This window comes from Polistes fuscatus, unplaced genomic scaffold (assembly GCF_010416935.1).
Source record: "Polistes fuscatus isolate 324 unplaced genomic scaffold, CU_Pfus_HIC Scaffold23, whole genome shotgun sequence".
NCBI lineage: Eukaryota > Metazoa > Arthropoda > Insecta > Hymenoptera > Vespidae > Polistes > Polistes fuscatus.
The window spans coordinates 2,689,880-2,708,703 of NW_025113100.1; the positions used below are offsets into that span (position 1 = coordinate 2,689,880).

The 18,824-nt window shown below is 26.5% G+C and overlaps 4 protein-coding genes across 6 annotated transcripts; all 4 read right to left on the reverse strand.

Annotated features, from left to right (window-relative positions):
• Nucleotides 1-394: 394 nt before the first annotated feature.
• LOC122518064 (polyprenol reductase) lies at nt 395-6,366 on the reverse strand. The gene is made up of 6 exons (XM_043636739.1): nt 6,303-6,366; nt 1,535-1,868; nt 1,249-1,397; nt 975-1,163; nt 592-884; nt 395-511 (listed from the first exon to the last, which is right to left on the reverse strand). Exons 2-6 carry the CDS (start codon nt 1,714-1,716, stop codon nt 419-421), a joined length of 906 nt encoding a protein of 301 aa, XP_043492674.1. The 5' UTR covers nt 1,717-1,868; nt 6,303-6,366; the 3' UTR covers nt 395-418.
• LOC122518063 (TNF receptor-associated factor 6) lies at nt 2,118-4,346 on the reverse strand. Its single transcript, XM_043636738.1, has 6 exons — nt 4,242-4,346; nt 4,052-4,111; nt 3,786-3,916; nt 3,278-3,584; nt 3,060-3,208; nt 2,118-2,993 (listed from the first exon to the last, which is right to left on the reverse strand). The coding sequence occupies exons 2-6, from the start codon at nt 4,106-4,108 to the stop codon at nt 2,393-2,395; spliced, it is 1,245 nt and encodes a 414-aa protein (XP_043492673.1). The 5' UTR covers nt 4,109-4,111; nt 4,242-4,346; the 3' UTR covers nt 2,118-2,392.
• A 1,293-nt stretch (nt 6,367-7,659) lies between the features above and the next one.
• On the reverse strand, nt 7,660-14,356 carry LOC122518062 (serine protease inhibitor 28Dc). Of its 3 annotated transcripts, none has more exons than XM_043636736.1 (6): nt 13,947-14,356; nt 10,310-10,938; nt 9,500-9,832; nt 9,001-9,387; nt 8,284-8,593; nt 7,660-8,118 (listed from the first exon to the last, which is right to left on the reverse strand). In XM_043636736.1, exons 1-6 carry the CDS (start codon nt 13,972-13,974, stop codon nt 7,694-7,696), a joined length of 2,112 nt encoding a protein of 703 aa, XP_043492671.1. In that variant the 5' UTR covers nt 13,975-14,356; the 3' UTR covers nt 7,660-7,693. The 3 variants fall into 3 exon arrangements, with proteins under 3 accessions (XP_043492671.1, XP_043492670.1, XP_043492669.1); XM_043636735.1 differs by having other exon boundaries at nt 8,272-8,593; XM_043636734.1 differs by having other exon boundaries at nt 7,660-8,593.
• Nucleotides 14,357-18,243: 3,887 nt separating this feature from the next.
• Nucleotides 18,244-18,527, reverse strand: LOC122518065 (septin-4-like; the record flags this gene model as incomplete). Its single annotated transcript, XM_043636740.1, is given in 1 exon segment — nt 18,244-18,527. A coding segment is annotated over 1 exon segment (164 nt), but the record flags the coding sequence as incomplete, so codon positions are not given.
• Nucleotides 18,528-18,824: the final 297 nt, after the last annotated feature.

The window sequence follows — 18,824 nt, forward strand, 5'->3', positions numbered from 1 at the left end:
AATTAGAAACAATAATTTATATTAGTTATTATTTATTCTATCAGTTATGAAAAAAATATTGTTAAATTGTCCGGAAAACTCGATCAATATTATGAATATAACCTATTTTCATAAATTTGTTCGTCAAGGTAAAAGTTTTCCGGTTAACTTTTTATATTTACAAAAATAATAATGATAATAAATAAATGATTAATTGTGTGAATAATTATTTATATAAATATTTATTATATTCAATTCAAATTTGAATTATCACATCTAATCGTGAAATCGTGCATACCAATTACATTTCATAAAGTATAAATATTTATATATATATATATATATATATTTATATATTATTATATATATATCTATTTTTATATATCTATTTTAAATTATAAATATTATAAAAATATCACAAAGATAATATTAATTCTATTTAAAATAAATATGGAATTAAGTTTCTCCGTTTCTTCGGATAGTTTTTGAAAGTTTGTCGATACCATTTGTGTTCCATTATAGCACAATGCACCTATAAAAATAAATTCATTTTAACAAATAATTTATATATATATGTATATATAGAATTGTTTAACGTATATATTTATTTACCTGGTTAACTATTACCCAAAGCGTGACGTAATGAAACGTATTACTTTGCCAAAGAATCACAGATAACGATAAATAAATTAAAATTTCTGTTAATTGCAACGGCGATGTTATATATTCGAATAGACCACCGTGCGGTACTTTATAACCATCGAAGACAACTTTGTTATTAGATTTTCTCAAATTGGCTAAGATAAAATTAGATTGCAATTGCACAAACGATGACAATAAAAATATATTAGCGCAAACTATTTGTAAGAACGTTAAATTATGCCAATCGATTGATTTATCTGAATCTGTAAAAAAGAGATTCGCTTTTAAATCGTACAAATTTTATACATGTATTATTTTATTTTATATATAGAAAAATATTACTCGTATGTTACCTCGAACAAAACCGTGTAATTCACCCACGATACCAATTATTGTTCCCGCATAATGTAAATATCCGACTATGTAATGAGATATGTGGATTTTTTTATCCGAGAAAACATTAACATAATGCGTTTCGTAGAATCTTTTCCAACAATGTACGGTAAGAAGGGTCAAGGCTAAAAATCCGCATTCCGGTGATACTAAAAATGAAATAATATATTATAATAATAATAATAATAATAATATTAATATAATTAACTATACAAAAATTTCAATATACTTTACTTAATGCTTTTCTGGATTTGCCAAGCGATGCGTCTAATAAGCGATATATAATTTCTGGAATTTTACCGTTCATAAAATATTTATAATAAATTAAAACGAGAGAGAACGTAGAAGCTGGCATTGCAAACATGTAGAAGTGTTTGAACCATCTAAAATTTGATATATATATATATATAAAAAAATAGGAAAACAAAATAGAGAAAGATTATTTTTATTTAAGAATAAAAAGTTGTTAGAGTTAATTATACAAATAATTTTTCTATTATATATATATAATAACACTCACCTTTTTGGTACTTCAATTATTACAACTAGTGGATGATAAATATTAATCGCATGTTTGCCATAATGAAAAGTACGTGTAATTAAAACGGGTAAGCGATTTTCAGCATTTATAAGAAGGATTCCAAGGATTGTCATTAAACTTGATTTAAATATAAATAAATAAATTATCAAATTTATATCCATTATTCTTCAAGATAATATTTCCGTTACGAGCGATTATAAAAGACGTTGTTGTCGAGTGAAGGTAAGAAGTATTTTTCAATTATATGAAAGTGGGACTTTCAATCCAGAAACTAGGTTGTTTCATGATTCTCTAATGCCAAATATCCAGCCAACTGCAACAATACAACAATAAAATTACAATAATTCTATTAATATTGAAGTATCAATATATTTTAACATTAAAATAAACTACTGGTGTTTAATTAATTTTATCAGAAATATTCTTTTAAGAGTAGTTCTTTTATAAATACAAATTATAAACGAACAAAAATAATATTCGATGCATCAAATAATTTATTTTTCAATATAAAATACATAAAAAAAAAGGGATTTTTTTAACGAAGAGAAAAATCAGATGTGAATGTTTTTAAAGTAATTCGTTTATTACCATTATACCACTTTTACTATATTTTTTTTCTTTTTTTTTTCTTTTATTATATTTAATTCAACGATGTGCTGCAATATACAAACATTTTGGACGGATTTTATATTTTGTTTATATATAATTTTATTATATAAAATTGATAAAAAAATATATCTTAACGTAGTTTAATAATACATATAAAATTAATACTCTATATTTTTATTTACAAAGCTTGAACGATAATAAGTAAACTTATAAGTAAAACAATTGATCTTAGAGTAATGGTAATTGAAATTTATCGTAGGCTCGTACTTCGATGCGAAAAGTTAAAGTATCTCTTCGTAAAAAATCAGGTAAATCCTGAGTACGTACAAATTCAACGTAACCGAAACTACGTTTATTTAATTCACAAATAGGTTTTCTGAAAGCTTCAAGATCCGGTCTGGAACAAGTTTTCTCTCTAATATCTTTTTCTGAATTATGCGGATGTATCAATACGAAGTACATGACGCCATTGAAGGGCCAATCCAATGCATCGTCATTTTCCGATTTCATGATATGTAAAAGTAATGATAAAAATTGTGGATCCTTGGAGGATATGTTTATTCTGGCACACATTTTGTAACCGTTAGGTCCGGTATAAAATCCAGAACTATAATACATCTTCAAAGGATCATCTATCATTGAATTAAGTTTTTCTTGAAAGGAATTTAATTTCCAGATATAGACACCATTGCAATTGTGTAATAACATTTCCTCTTTGGTAAAACGCATCGAAGTTTGTAAGGCTGTAAGTTGATTTTTTTGATTGGAGACGGTAATAGAAAGTTCACGATTTTGTTGTTCCAATACTACTATCCTTTCGTACAAATTCCTAAAAAGATACTTCGCTTAATATTCTTTGAATATAACAGAAATGTATTATATTTCTGTTAATTACTTTAATAATTGTTGCCAATCCGGTGGTGGTTCTTTATCTGATACCGATGTTCCATTTTTGGGTGGTGGATCCCATAACTTGGATTCCGCAGATAAAGCGCTAACGTGGCCTTGAGTCATTGATAAGCGTTGAAGCGAATTTAGTATCATCTGTTAATAAGTAATCATATTGTAAATGTAAATTCATTTACTTAATGTATTACACATTACTTTACTAACGGTTAAATGCGAATTGACATTTTTTTCCAAATGTATGCGCAAAGATTCTTTCGAACAAAATAGTTCCATGCAACCGACGTCTTTAAAGGAACACGGAATCCCTTCCGAGGTAGAAAGGTTTTTGTATGTACATTCATTGATATGCGTCTCCATATCGACTGGTGACAATTCAGCTAAGCAACCAAATTGGCGATATGTACATGTAGTGCGCTGTTGAGATATTTCTCTGCTTGTATAAAGGTCTCTGAAAAGATCGCTTTCAGATTTTAAAGGTTGACTGTCTATCGGACAGCACGCACCTTCTCTTCTAATGAAAAAAGAAAATGTAGTATGGTTAAACGTATTAGTATTGTTATGCACGTACATTAATAGTTTAATCATTTTAATCTTTTGATTAATATTAAATATTACTAATATAAAATTAATAAATTTATTCGCTATCTGTTAGGAATTTTTCAGATTCAAATAGTTAAGCTTTATTTAAATAATTAATTGTTATAAAACTTACTGTAACCAAGTGTAAATGCACCGTGAACAAAATTTATGACCACAAGATGTTAGAACTGGATCACGTAGCCAAGTTAAACAAATAGGACACTCAAATCGGGGTTCCAAGTATTCTTTTATACCATCACCGCACTGCACCAAACGAGCGTATCATGAATGAAAATGAATTAACATTAACGCAATGTTTGATGCATCATTTAAGAACCTATCGATTTCTATGCGCAACCATTTACAAACAAAAAATAAACCAAATAATTCAATACATACTATTCCACTTTCCTCTGCCACCTTAATAGGTTCATTAGAGTTCTCTGATGTGGTCATTATCTATAAAAGTTATGATATATACAAGAAAAAGAAAAGTATAACCGTTTAAAATCATGATTTACGTGTCAAACAATTATTAATTCATTCAATTTCTATAATATAATAAGAGTTTTGAATAAAACCTACTTACCGCGATAGTGTTTAAGAAGAATTCTAGTATGATGATAAAAAATTTAAATGTTTATCAATTTTACACTTAGATTTTCATTTTGATGAAAATCATGTTGTGAAGAAATATAAAAACGTAATTCTCCCACTTTTTGCAAATATATTACGAAAAGGAGATTAAGAACAAATAATTGAATTATTTTAGTTTATATTACTATGAACCGCATTTATGTGCGATTATAATTACATCTATAAAAGGAATATTTCAAAGAGATCTGCCATCTTTTATTGCATTTCTAAAATCATTAATATTATTGTAAAATTGTATGTACAGGAATCTGAATTATCGACAGATGTAAATTCATAAATTGTTCCCTTTTTTATCTACCAAGATTCATTTTAGTTGCTACCGGGACCACCAGTTGGCGATAGTTGGTACTTAACGCGGTGACGGTACAATACTATCAAAAATGCAGTTATGACGGTACAAATTGTCAAAGAATACAGTATTCTTTGATAGTTATATGATAGTATATGATAGTATATGATATATTATAACAGAATTTTAAATAATTATATTTAATTGTTAGTGTATAAACGTGTGTGTGTTTTCAGAAGTGCATTTAAACGTATATTTTAAGAAGTAGTCATTCAAGGCGTTCAAATAGAAGAAAATTTCAAAGGTTTGTTGTTAAATAAAATTTGTTGATTTGAAATACCCACGTATATGTGAGAAGCCTGCATTAATAAAATGCAGTGTGTATGTCGAAAAAATGAATATTTCGTGTGTCTGTACGACGAATATTTTCATTTTTATGTAATTATTTTAACACTTCTGCGCAGTGCTGACTTCGGGGGTCAAATTCTCCCGTAATATAAGAAGAGTGCAGTAGTGCATTAAAATAATTGTTAATTACCTAATTAATATTCTATCTTAATTAATTTACAATTAATTAAGATAGAAATGTTTATTGTTGCCTAAAAGCTCGGAATATATGATCTATGTACCGTCCCCTTCAAAATCCACCATTTTGCTGTGTGTACACTTTCTGCATACACTTTTTTTGCATGTATTGCAAATATTTGTAGTCTTATTGTTATTGCAATATCCTATTTGACACCATTTGACACTAGAAACCGTGCCACTTGTAGTTGGTATATCAGCTTCGTGTGGTTTTTGCCTTGAAGTATGAAATTCTGAAGCAAGTTCTTCTGCTAATCGAAATAGAAAATCTTTCCGCGAGATATTTTCTCGTATTATGTTTTTTTTTGTACAATATCCAGCTATTTATTCCGTCTAAATCTAAAATATTGAAAAACACTCGAAGCGGTCACCTTCTGGAATCTGATTTCACCGCATATTTTCGTGCCATTTGATCAATGACATAGACGCCAAATTTAATTCTATTATAAAACGATACATTTTCAGATAATTTCTTAGCAGCCTTATCAATTTCGATGTGTTTACGTTTTGTACTTGGTATAAGTACTTTTTTATTTGGTTTGCTCTTATAAACGGTAAGTGTGCATCCATTGGATTTGTACAAAATAACGTTGAGAAACGTTCCATGCTGTCTTTTTCTGTTTTTTTGCTTTTTTTTTTTTATCGTTTTTTATCGTGCTGTTGGGCCGTGTACATCTTTGAAAGCACTCTGAACTGGTAATCTACCAGCAACACCTCCTTCTTCTCCAATTCTTCCTCAATTCTTGTCCAATTAGTTCCGTCGTTTGAAGCAATTTCAGTTTGCTGATTTGGTACGTTGATCTATATTGTCCTCATCAGGAATTTCTTCATCACTACTCTCGATAATAAAACACTGTTATCATCACTGCCTTGTGGATCAATTTATCTATCTAAAAATTCACCGTCGCTATCACATAATTCACTTTTTACATCTGAACATTCCAGAGGTATGCTGATTGCATTTTCTAAATATTTATAAACTTTTTTTCGTTTTGATATTTTTAGGGTCTGTCGATCGTTATAAAAATAACTTCAAACTAAGACACTTTATTCGTATTTAGGATTCTTACTGAATAATATATTTTGGAATATTTCCATATCCACATAAATATTTCTTACCTGTTACTGTGTTACTGTGCAGGTAAAGATGAATGAATATGAAGATCGCTTGGATTAAGATTTTCTTTCGTGCGTTGAACGCGAAGCTCGAAACAAAACTATTCGCGTGTCTTCATTTACGAAGTAAGTGTTCGTAAAAATCTCGTAAAAATGCAGTAATCATCGTAAAAAACAAAAAAAAAAAGACACACAGGTGTTATATTTATTACATCGGTCTCATGATTCTTTGAAATCATATATTTTATCATAAAAACACGCAGCAATCATTTTTACTGGTGTAAAGTAACATTAAAAGTTCATAAAATGTCTTCTATTCTTATATTTAAAAAAAGTCATAACATCATTTCGGAAAGCAAAAATGTTATATGTAATAAGAATTTTAAATTGAAATTGCACGACCAGTCAAAATGACTGAGTCGTCTGGTATTGTAAACCTAGTGTTAATAATTTAACGTATTCAACTTATATAACAGGACAATTTTAACCTCGAATTTATCACTGCGAAAAAACGTTAAAATGATTACATCAAAATAAAGATATTCTATGTACATACACACACGGAACATCAATTTTGTTCGACATATTACACTGCATTTTACGAATACATTTTATTTAATTGATAGTCGATAATCAGTAAATTACGTGACACACGTTGGTAGAGGAATACGAATTTAAATTTTGGGTCTATGCGGATATATTTAAAATTCAATAATAAAATAAAAACATTATAATAAATCATTTCAAGCAAAGCAAGCTTTAATTTTGAATTCATCGATAGACAAAGTAATAAATTTTCTTTTTTTCCTTTTTAATAATATATATATAAACTAATATATAAAATATAAAACTAAAATATAGTATATAAATAACGTATTAAAATGAGCTATTATAAAAAAAAGAAAAAAAAAACAAATCTACATTTAGCGGATATAAAATCAATTTTTTTCTTATATAAACTAACTAGGAAAAAAAAAAGCTAAGCTAAGCTCTAAATACAAATTGAAGTTCATTTTCTTTGGTGTTCAATGCGAATAAACAATAGTCTTATTATTAAATATTGTAATGCGAATGAAATCTTAAAGAAAGAGAGAGAGAGAGATTACAACAAAAAATATAACTTATTTGTTTATAATTGACCTCTACTTATAATTAAATAGGATTTTAATCAATTATGAATATATCACATACATATACGTGTATATTAGAGGCAATTATAATAATAATAATAATAATAATAATAATAATGTTAAATACTGTTTGATAAAAATTGAAGTTAACCCTTTTTCGTTACTAGCGCGTACTGGTGAATTTGTTTGGAATGATATTCTCGAAAGAAGGGTTAATAAAAATAAAAAAAATAAAAAAAAAATAGATAATAATAAAAGATATGTTTACAAGTTAGAATAATTCGGAGTAGGCGTGTTAATCGTACCCCAAAACAATATTAATTTCGTAGGATTGTGTCTGATGAAAAATAAAAATGGTCTATTAGCGATTAACCTTTTTTGTCTGCCATCTCTTTCCAAGACAACTGCAGTTGCTGCTGCAGCTTCTGTACCCCTTTCATTGATATCAATGTCTACTTTATGCAACACATCATCAGCATACAAATGAGGATTACTCAGAGTCGCACTATTTCTAAGATTATCCAAACCATAATATTGATAATTTCTATTTTCAATGATACGAAGAAATTCTTCGGGAATACGACTCTGTCTTTTAACTCTGTTAACATCGTTGGTAACATGGTTGTTGTTGTTGATACGTTCCTTTTCAATCTCACGTTTTTTCTTCTCCAATCTTCTTATGTTAAATCCTGTGAACCATTGTTCGACATTGTAATTACGATTATTGTCAAAATATTGAAATAAATTTTTTCTCATATCTCGTTTTTCATTCGCTACACCACCGAATCTTGAAAATATTAATTGGTCTCTGTTGTTGTTGTTATTATTTGATTTTCTGTTACCAATTTGTTTACCAGGTCTGTTGGGATCCGTGATAGCAGCCACATTCGAATTTGGATTGACATTGTTTTGACCATCCGGGCCGGGTGACAATAAACTTAAATCAGCGATTGTTGGCTCAAACAGCGATAACAAACCTAAACTTTGTAATATTCGTTTCAATTTTAAAGAACTGGTAATCTTCATTTTAGGCATCCCTATTATGCATGATTGATTTTTCATGTTTTTAATCAAATATTCAATGATATCAGGTGTCAGAGTCTTTTCGAATCCACCCAATGCTCTTGCACCTTCTATGGTTGGTAACATGATGTACATAGTCATCTAAAAAAAAAATATATATATATATATATATTAAATTTCTTATAACACAAAGAATAAATATTTCAAATAATAATTCACTAGTTTACAAAATGAAACTTTTTATCCGTTCACGTGAATTTTATGATTGATAATGTTCCACACTTATCACCTGTTTTTATCAAACCTAACCTCAAAAATTTGTATGCAGTACTCGAGTTATTTGTTGTTTGATGATTTTTATCATTTATATTTATTAATCGATAAAGTGCGTACATATTTCAATGTGTTAAGATTAATATTTGAGAAAAGAAAAAGAACTGATACAAAAATTCTACTAAATATATTTGAAATCTGTCTGAAAAAAAATCTACAATTTTTTCGGCAACAAATGTACTGTAAACTAGTATAATCAATGATTTCATACTTACGTCCAATCCTTTGTAAGGTAAACCAACTATTTTAACGCCAATATTTGGGTCCTCGTAAAATGGAAAATCTCCAGCATTGTACATGAAGTCAACAGTGATTTGTTGATTAGGTTCTATGAAAAATGGCCTTTTATTGGTAGCACCTTTTATGAAATGTCTGTCCCATTCTGCATTGAAATATAACGCTGATGCTATGATAACCAAAGTGCTCGGCGATGGTACGTCGCTTAAAATCGATGCAATTTTTCCATTTGTTTTTTCTTTAACCCACGCATTTATTCTCTCTTGTGCTTCATTTCCTTTCAATTGAAAATCGAGATTCTCAACTTCGCTTTTGTAAACGTTTTCGCTGATCGTCTTGAATTCCGGTCTTATTGGAAAACCTTTCTGATGAATTGAAAAAGAAAAATTCAATTCAAAATAAAATGATAGAAATTATTTCAACGAATTAATTCATTCGTTAATATAATAATAATAATAATCAATTAATGTATTATACCTGTACAAAAATTCCATTGGCAATGTCCGTAGTTCTGGCAGATCCAGAAACACTCTGATGTATCACTGACATTAATAAACCAAATATTTGATGAACCAATTCGGAATGGGTTGATATGTCAACTCCAGTAGCAAGTCCAAGAATTCTCGAAGTTTCCTCGAATGTTATACCGGCTGATCCCAAATGAATTATCGCCAATGCTCCGGCAAGATTAAGCGGCGAAAATACAATGTTTTCATGCTCGTTAATTACCGATGCCAAATTATTAGCGTATATCATGTTTTGAATATCCAATGCCAATTTCGTGACACCTTTGGAAATAATATTGTTAACCTGTGTGATTAACAAATGTTAAAACAAATTATAATTTCAATCAAATCATTTAATGGAAGGGACATTTGAATACAGTTAATCCTCCTATAACACGGTTCATTATTTGAAGATCATTTATTTGTGAAGTATGTTAAACTATCAATGATAGCAGAAATACAGGGTGGTGTACAAAGATTTTCGCAAATTATTTGTTAACCTGTGATTAACAAATGTTAAAACAAATTATAATTTCAATCAAATCATTTAATGGAAGGGACATTTGAATATAGTTAATCCTTCTATAATACGGTTCATTATTTGAAGATCATTTATTTGTGAAGTATGCTAAACTATCAGTGATAGTAGAAATACAGGGTTATGTACAAAGATTTTCGCAAATTATTTTTCAATCGTGTTACAGAAGGGTTTATACGTTTCCGTGCTGTAGGGGGGAGGGCTTACCTGTGTAAAAAATTACAATTGTATATAAGATCTTACCTGATAAGCCCAATCTGATGGCAACGATTGAGCAAGAGGTGAAATTGGCAGAGCAATTCTATTAACATTTGTTTCCAATGCTGTATCATTATTTATGGATGCTCGTTTTCGTAGTTGACTATTGCTAGACGTTGAAGAATATAACAATGGTGGTGCATATGCAGCTTGTTGTGCATATGCAGCTTGTTGTGGTACATATGCAGCTTGTTGTGCATATGCAGCTTGTTGTGGTACATATGCTGCTTGTTGTGGTGCATATGCAGCTTGTGGTGCATATGCAGCTTGTTGTGGTGCATATGCAGCTTGTTGTGGTGCATATGCAGCTTGTTGTGGTGCATATACAGCTTGTTGTGGTGCATATGCAGCTTGTTGTGCATAATATGTTGGTTGTCCTGGCTGTTGTTGTTGTGCATAATATAAATCTTGTGAATATATTCCTGTTGCTGGTGCTGCAGGTGCAGCATTTGCAGCGTATGCAGCAGGATAATAAGACGCTTGATACAATTGTTGTTGATTATTATCATAAACAGGATAATTCGCATTCTTCGCATGTTCGTATTGACCCGGATAAATCATTTGTGATTTAGTTAGGATTATTAATCCCAAAAATATTATTAATTCCATCCTTTCTGAAAAATAAAATTCAATCATATAGACTTTTATATATATTTTTTAACGTACTAATAAAAATTACAAAGAATACAATCGTATCAACATTTTCTTTCATTTTTGTTAATATATTGTAAGAACAAATTTCTTATCACCACATTATTATTATTATTATTATTATTATTCTTTTGTTAACCGTACACTTCTTCAATATTGTGTCACGTTTTTCTATTTTATTTTTGTATGACGTGTTGTTCCCAGCAGTCAAATTAGTTTGCTTACAGGAAACGAACGTAATAACAATCATTGCAGTATCGATAATAGAATTCTATTTGTTAGGTGACACTTTTCTTTAAACGTGGTATGACCTAATGCATAATTAGTTTTGTTGTCATTCATTGTTTTTTTTCTTTTTTTTTTTCTTTTAACGATCGTGTAAAATTTAATGATATTTGTGAACGTGAATGAAAAAAAAAACATCGTTTCTAAAATAATTATAAATAAATTTATATTGAAATACGAGAAAAGATTTTTAATGTTAGAACTGATGAAAAGAAAAAAAGAAAAAAAAAGAAACGATGAAAGAAACGTTGCACACAATTAGATTCAAAATAAAATGATGATATTATTATCGATCATGTTTAACATTCTTGCGGATTATAATATAGCAGATAGACTTAAACTATACTTTGTTACGCAAATAGAATACCATTTTTATTGAACTTTTATTTTTCAAGTTGAAAAAATTTTTCTTTTCTTTTTTTTCTTTTTTTTTTTCAAAACATTATTTTCTATACTTGCGTAACGAGTAGGTTGATATTTAATTATTAGTTTCAATGTTGTGTTTTATTTAAAATTTATTTTCATCGCAATTTTCAAAATCATTTATTTTTTTTTTATTTTTATTATATTGTTTTTTTTATTTTCCTTTTTTTTTATTATTATTATTATTATATCATATTTATCATTTATTATTATATTATAATTTTCCTTTTTTTTTTTTAATTATATATAATCATATAAAATTTGATTATTAATTTTTTAATTGAAATCAATGGAATATAATTTTAAATAATTCAATAATGTTAAATAAATAATGTTTAATATATTAACGTGTCGCAATGATTATTGTATTTCATAATTCTCATAGAAAGAAAATTGAAAGATATATTTACATTTCAATTGTGACAGAAATTATTTCGAAATACACATTGAATTATGTCACCAAAATGATAATCGTCGATTATACCAAAAAAAAAAAAAGAAAAAGAAAAAAAAAAAAGAATGTAATCCGCATAACCGCATTTATTCGATTATTTTTTTTTTTTTCTTTTCTTTTTTATATACGCATTTAACATTCGAAACGAACGAATTAATGAACTTTTAATGGCTCATAATATTCTTCTTTGATCGTTTAATAATATCTCGCGGTTTTTTTATTATTTTTTTTCTTGTTTTCCCTCTTTCGATTTTATTGAATTAAAAATAAGAAAAAACAAACACAAGGATACGAAGAATATTATTAAAAGTCACGAAAATGTCAACGAATGGTACGTTCAAGAATTTTATTTTTTTTTTTCTTCTTTTTTTTTTTATTATTATTATTATTATTAATACGACAAAAATGATGAATTATTATGATTATAATGACAATGTAAATGGTGTCAGTATAATATAACGTATATATCCCTGTGTAAACGAAGTACAAATTTATGGTGGTATGTATTCTGGTGAAATCTTCAATGTCAGTTCAGTTCTTTGATACTGACCTCGATATGGTGTACTATTTATAAACTTTTACCTGATCTTATCTAAAAAGAAAAAAAAAAAACCTCGTTTTAAATCTCGCTTTTCTACTACCTGCATATTCAGTTGTGATATAAAACTTGTTTCGTTCATTTCCTTTCTTTTTTTGTTTTCTTTTTTCTTTTTTTCCTAAATGATTTCTTCCCTCATCATTTTTATAGATTATTAATATAGTTATAATAATTCTTTTTTAGATTAATTAATTTAGATTAATAATTATTATAACTTTAATAATATAATAATATTTTATTATATTTATTTATGATATTATTATTATTATTATAACTATATATAATTTAGAATAATTTTAGATAATAATTATTCTAATTTTTATTTCTAGTTTTCATTGGTTTATAGTGTATAGTAATATAAATTAAAGAATTATTAATTATCCAATTAATCCAATAATTATTATACAAGGTTTATATAGTATATTAATATAATTTAAATAATTATTAATTATTATACAGGATTAATAGGATAATATAATTTAAATAATTATTAATTATTCTACAGTATTAATAGGAAAATATAATTTAAATAATTATTAATTATTATACAGGATTATTAGCATAATATAATTTAAATAATTATTAATTATTATACAGGATTAATAGGATAATATAATTTAAATAATTATTAATTATTTTATCCATATAAATAATAAATATATTTTAAATATTCCTCTTTAAAAATCAAATGATCCGATTATTTGCAATAAAAATTAATAAATTATAAATAAAAGAACATTGAAAAATTATATATATATATATAAAATGAATATTAACGTACTTGATACGAAAACAAAGAAAAAATAACCTTGAACAAGAATGAAGGAAGAAAGGATGCGACACCATGAATGCTAAAACACTGACAATGAATTATACTTAAGTCACGTTCCACGTGTGATTGTACCTGATGCCGTTCGTTAAATCATTATAATATAACGAAAGAACGTTTATATGATTTACGTAAATACCAAACGTACGAGTATAAGTTGGGAAAATACTGTATAATAATTTATATAAAAACCTGTTCGGAATTAAAATCGAGGAAAGAATTCATATTTTTTTTTTGTTTGTTTTTTTTTTGTTCAACACGATAAAAATCCAATGATATAAAAGAACGAAAAAGAAACAAAAGAAAGAACCGAAACCCTGTGTTTGTTTAATTAAATAATAAAAATAAATAAAAAAAACTTCTTTTTGTTGTTGTCACTTACTTTTAATATTGCGTGTAAACTTGAACATCAATGTCAATTGTTTCACTGTTTTTGTTTTTCTTTCCTCTCGTTGTACAATTAAATGTAATCAAAAGTAGTTATTTTAATATCACGATTGAAAATTTCATTGCAACACAAGATTCCAAATCGAAATATTAGAAAATTGACGCGATTTAATATTCGTTTCTTCTTTATATATGTAGCACTGTGAACAAATTTATCTTCGATAAGAGAATTCCGGTATTTATCGATTACAAAAAAAGAAATAATACAAAATCTCAAACAAATTGAATATAAAAATAAATATTTTCAAAAAGACAGAGAAAGAGAGAGACCCTCGTGGTATTTCCAAGCAACGCGAGTGACTCGTTCGTACGTTAACGTTATTGTGTGTAGTATAGTAACTTGCCTTTTACTCACGACTCACAACGATTCTTTTATTCTGTTCCCCACCACTATACTACATTATCAACAGTGAAAGAGAGAGGGAAAGTATCAGAGAATTCTGAGAGTACAGACTGTAGAGTTATTTTATGAGAGAAGAAGTAGTATGAAGATGACGATGAAGATAAAAACTCGTTCGAATAAAAATTAATCTAATTTTATTTATGTGTTAATTGTTAAACTATGCACATTGTAATTTTACACTTTATTATTAGCGGAAATATATAACTGTAAAGTACACAAACTGTAGAGTTTTTTTATAGGTTAGAAAGAGAGAGAAAGTAGTATGACGATGATCAAACTCGTTTAAATAAAAACTCATCTAATCTTATTTATGTATTAATTGTTAAACTATGCACATTGTAATTTTGTATTTTACCATTACGGGAAATATATAACCATACATTAAAAATTATAGAGTTAATTTATAGGTTAGAGAGAAAGAAAAAAGTAATATGACGATGAAGATGAAAACTCGTTCAAATAAAAACTCATCTAATTTTATTTATGTGTTAATTGTTAAGCTATGCAAATAATAATTTTTTACTTTATTATTAAGGGAAATATATAACTGTAAAGTACACAAACTGTAGAGATTTTTTATAGGTTAGAAAGAGAGAGAAAGTAGTATGACGATGATCAAACTCGTTCGAATAAAAATTAATCTAATTTTATTTATGTGTTAATTGTCAAACTATTCAAATAATAATTTTGTATTTTACCATTACGGGAAATATATAACCATACATTAAAAACTGTAGAGTTAATTTATAGGTTAGAGAGAAAGAGAAAGTAATATGACGATGAAGATGAAAACTCGTTCAAATAAAAACTCATCAAATTTTATTTATGTGTTAATTGTTAAACTATGCAAAATAATAATTATACTTTATCATTAGGGGAAATATATAACTGTAAAGTACGAAACTGTAGAGTTATTTTAAAGAGAGAAAAAGTAGAAGAATAGTATGACGATGATGATGATGATTAAAACTCGTTCGAATAAAAACTCATCTAATCTTAATTATGTGTTAATTGTTAAACTACGCAAAATAATAATTGTTATAACGGTATAGGAAGTTGATAATTTCATGGATAAGAATTAATTACTTTTTCTCTATTCTATTTTTTTATTTTTGACGCGTGTTATTAATTAGTATAATTGTTTCCTCATCAGTTAGTTTGACATTCAACATTCAAAGATTCAGGATATTTGATTTAGTTCTTTTTCCTTCCGATTAATTATCTTTTTCGAATATAAATGACACCACGTTGACGCAGATTTATTAACAATTCGTTTGTACTTTTTTATTTTGTTTTTTAACGCTGTTTTATTATTATTATTATTATTAATTTAATCGTTTGCTTTTGTAAGGAACATTTTTATATTATCATTTTATTCAATTGATAGGACAATTTATTTTTTCTTCGTATTATTTATTAGATCAATATTGCATTTGAAGAATATTCGTAATATTTAAAATTTTTATCGAATTGTTTGTTTAAAAAAAAAAAGTAAAACAAAAAATAGAAAAAAACAACGCGTTGATAAAAATTTACTCATTGATATAAATAATGGTTTTTATTTTCTTGTCAGTTTAATAGGTTCTTCTTTTGTTTTTCGAATTATGTAGTCACTCGAACCAATTTTTTTACACATAATAAATGTTTAAATATTTATATTTATATATATATATAAATAATTTTTTGTTAAAATTTTTATTTCTTTACTTTGAAGGTCATCTAAAGGTCATAGTATACTACATCGTTGAATTCGTATTTATACGAGCTATAATACTGTAAAGTCAAAAATACTAAGTGCCATTTAAAAAAATAAAGGTAGCCTTTAAAAACATTAAAAGAAAAAATATTTTTGAACTTTCAAAACAGATCAAAAACAGATCAATTTTTGTTTAAAGTATTTTTTTGTCGGATTATCGTAAGTACTTGAAAAATCGTGACCACAGTTATGTGGGACACCCTGTATATATAAATTTATTTATTATTTAATAAATAAAATAATAATATTTAATAAATAAAATAAACGTTTAAATATTTAAATTCCAGAATATAAAAAGAAGAAATATAATTTATATTAGATGAGAATAATTAAAAGACATTTTGTTATTATATCGTTAATTTTATTATCTTTTTTTAAACAACGTTCAAACACGAACAAAATTTTTTTTTCTTCTCACGACGACAATCTCTGGTATTTCCCAAATCGTTTACGTTTCATTGATTCTATAAAAAAATATTATTTCTAATTTGAAAATATTTTCCCGTTTAATACCAACGAATTGAAACAATTGGTGCAACGAATTCCTGACCAACATCTTTCGTAACATTTAATCTGATATGAGAATAACTTTTGTTATATAACAACGAGTATATACTTTTCTTTAACGAAGATTCAACTTTAACCGACCATAAAAGGGAAATATTTATATTTCTTTCGTACAAATCTTGAACAACACTTTCACTTATCAGAAATATCAATTTCAGAAAAAAAAGAATAAAAAAGAAAGAAGAAGAAGAAGAAGAAGAAGATAAAAAAACTTAAACGTACTAAATATCACGAAGATTGCAATACAACGTATATTCTTCAACCGATACGTTGCGAAATTTCATTAGGTCATTAACCTTTGTACTATATTCCACGTATAATAATATAATATTAATCAATTGTGTGTTACATAAACAATTCGAGGTAAAAAAAGAAAAAAGAAACAGAAAGAAAAGGAAAACAATTATCGCGATAATTAAAATTAATTAAAAAAATTTTTTTAAATTTTACTCGTGTGTGTGTCTCTTCCACTCTTTTTGTTTTTGTTTTATTCTTGTCGTTCATTGGTTCAACGAACTATCCGATTGAAAATAAAAAATAATGCAAAATTTATGGCAGATCAATGCAAACTAGGCAACGTTCGAAAATATTGATTATTTCCAAGTGTTAAATTTGCATGTAGAAACGAGAATAGTAAAATGATCGTGCTTCATTTTGTTCGTTTAAAGATTGTTTATCATTATTTTTTAGATAAACAGACTCGTTCGCGCATGTACGTATGCAAAAACATCAATACTCACACTCGTACACCTCCACTCACACCCACCGACACACCCACCAACATCTACACACACATACACACTTTCACATACGTTTATATATTTACACAGATTTGTTAACATGAGTAATAAATTAGATTGGTCACAACTTCCTGAAATAGATACGTGAATACCGTTCGAAAATATTTTTAACATGCGTAACGTGCGTCTGCTTATTTCTTGGATAATCCCATTGGAAAGTCCAGAATTTGATTATGTTTGTTATCATCCTCTCTTTCCTTTTACCTGTTCACAATTTGTCATTGATAAATTTTGATTAATACTATTGTTAATATTTTATTCTGCATATAAAGGTGCAGAAAATTGAATTACCTATTTTTTTTTTTTAATTCTTGTTTCTTTCTCTCTCTTTCTTTACTTCATAAAATAAATTAGATTTCAAATAAAAGTCAGGTAACAAATTATATTTGATTGGTCAATTGTATTGTTAATATCAATTGTAATGTTTATTAATTATAAATATTCAAAAGTATCTTTAAAAATATATTATTTTTATTAAAGTATAAAAAGGTATTCGATTATTTCTATTGGCCAATCAAATATACTTTTTTTTTATATATATATACACATACACAAATATATTTTTTATTTTTATTTTATTTTATTTATTTAATTTTTTTTTTGTTCGTTTTAAATATTTTTTCTTTCTTTTTGTGCGCACGATATATCATCACTTTGTAAATAAGTTATGTAAAACAAATAATAATAATAATAATAATAATAATAATAATAATAATAATAATAAGTCGTATAAAAAAGTGACTCTCGTTGAAAACGTTAACATTTTATACCAACACTATTATAAATCAAAGATGAATAATTTATTATTGTATTAACTTGGTATGTTTTAAACGTCAATAATACTGCTTCGTTTCTTATCTACATCAGTAACGTCTAAGTCGTTACCAAGACTTCCAACTCTACCCCTCAATCCGATGTTATTGCCAACTTGTCCTGTTGCTTTCAATTTTTCTTGCATTTGTGCTAATATGTCTTGCATCCTTCGTATCTGAAATAATTATTATTATTATAAATAAAATAACCATTATTTCTCATCATATATTATATTAATAAATTTGATTGAGATTGATTGATTGATTGATTGATTGTGATTCTCATTAAATGAATTATGATCAAATCTTAACTTATCATTTAATTCTTTTAAAAGTTTTTTTTTTCCATAAACTATGTAATAATATATAGTATAATTTAAATATATAATATACCTTTATACATTATAATGTGTATAATATACAATATAATAATAATATACAATATAATAATAATATACAATATACAATACATTAT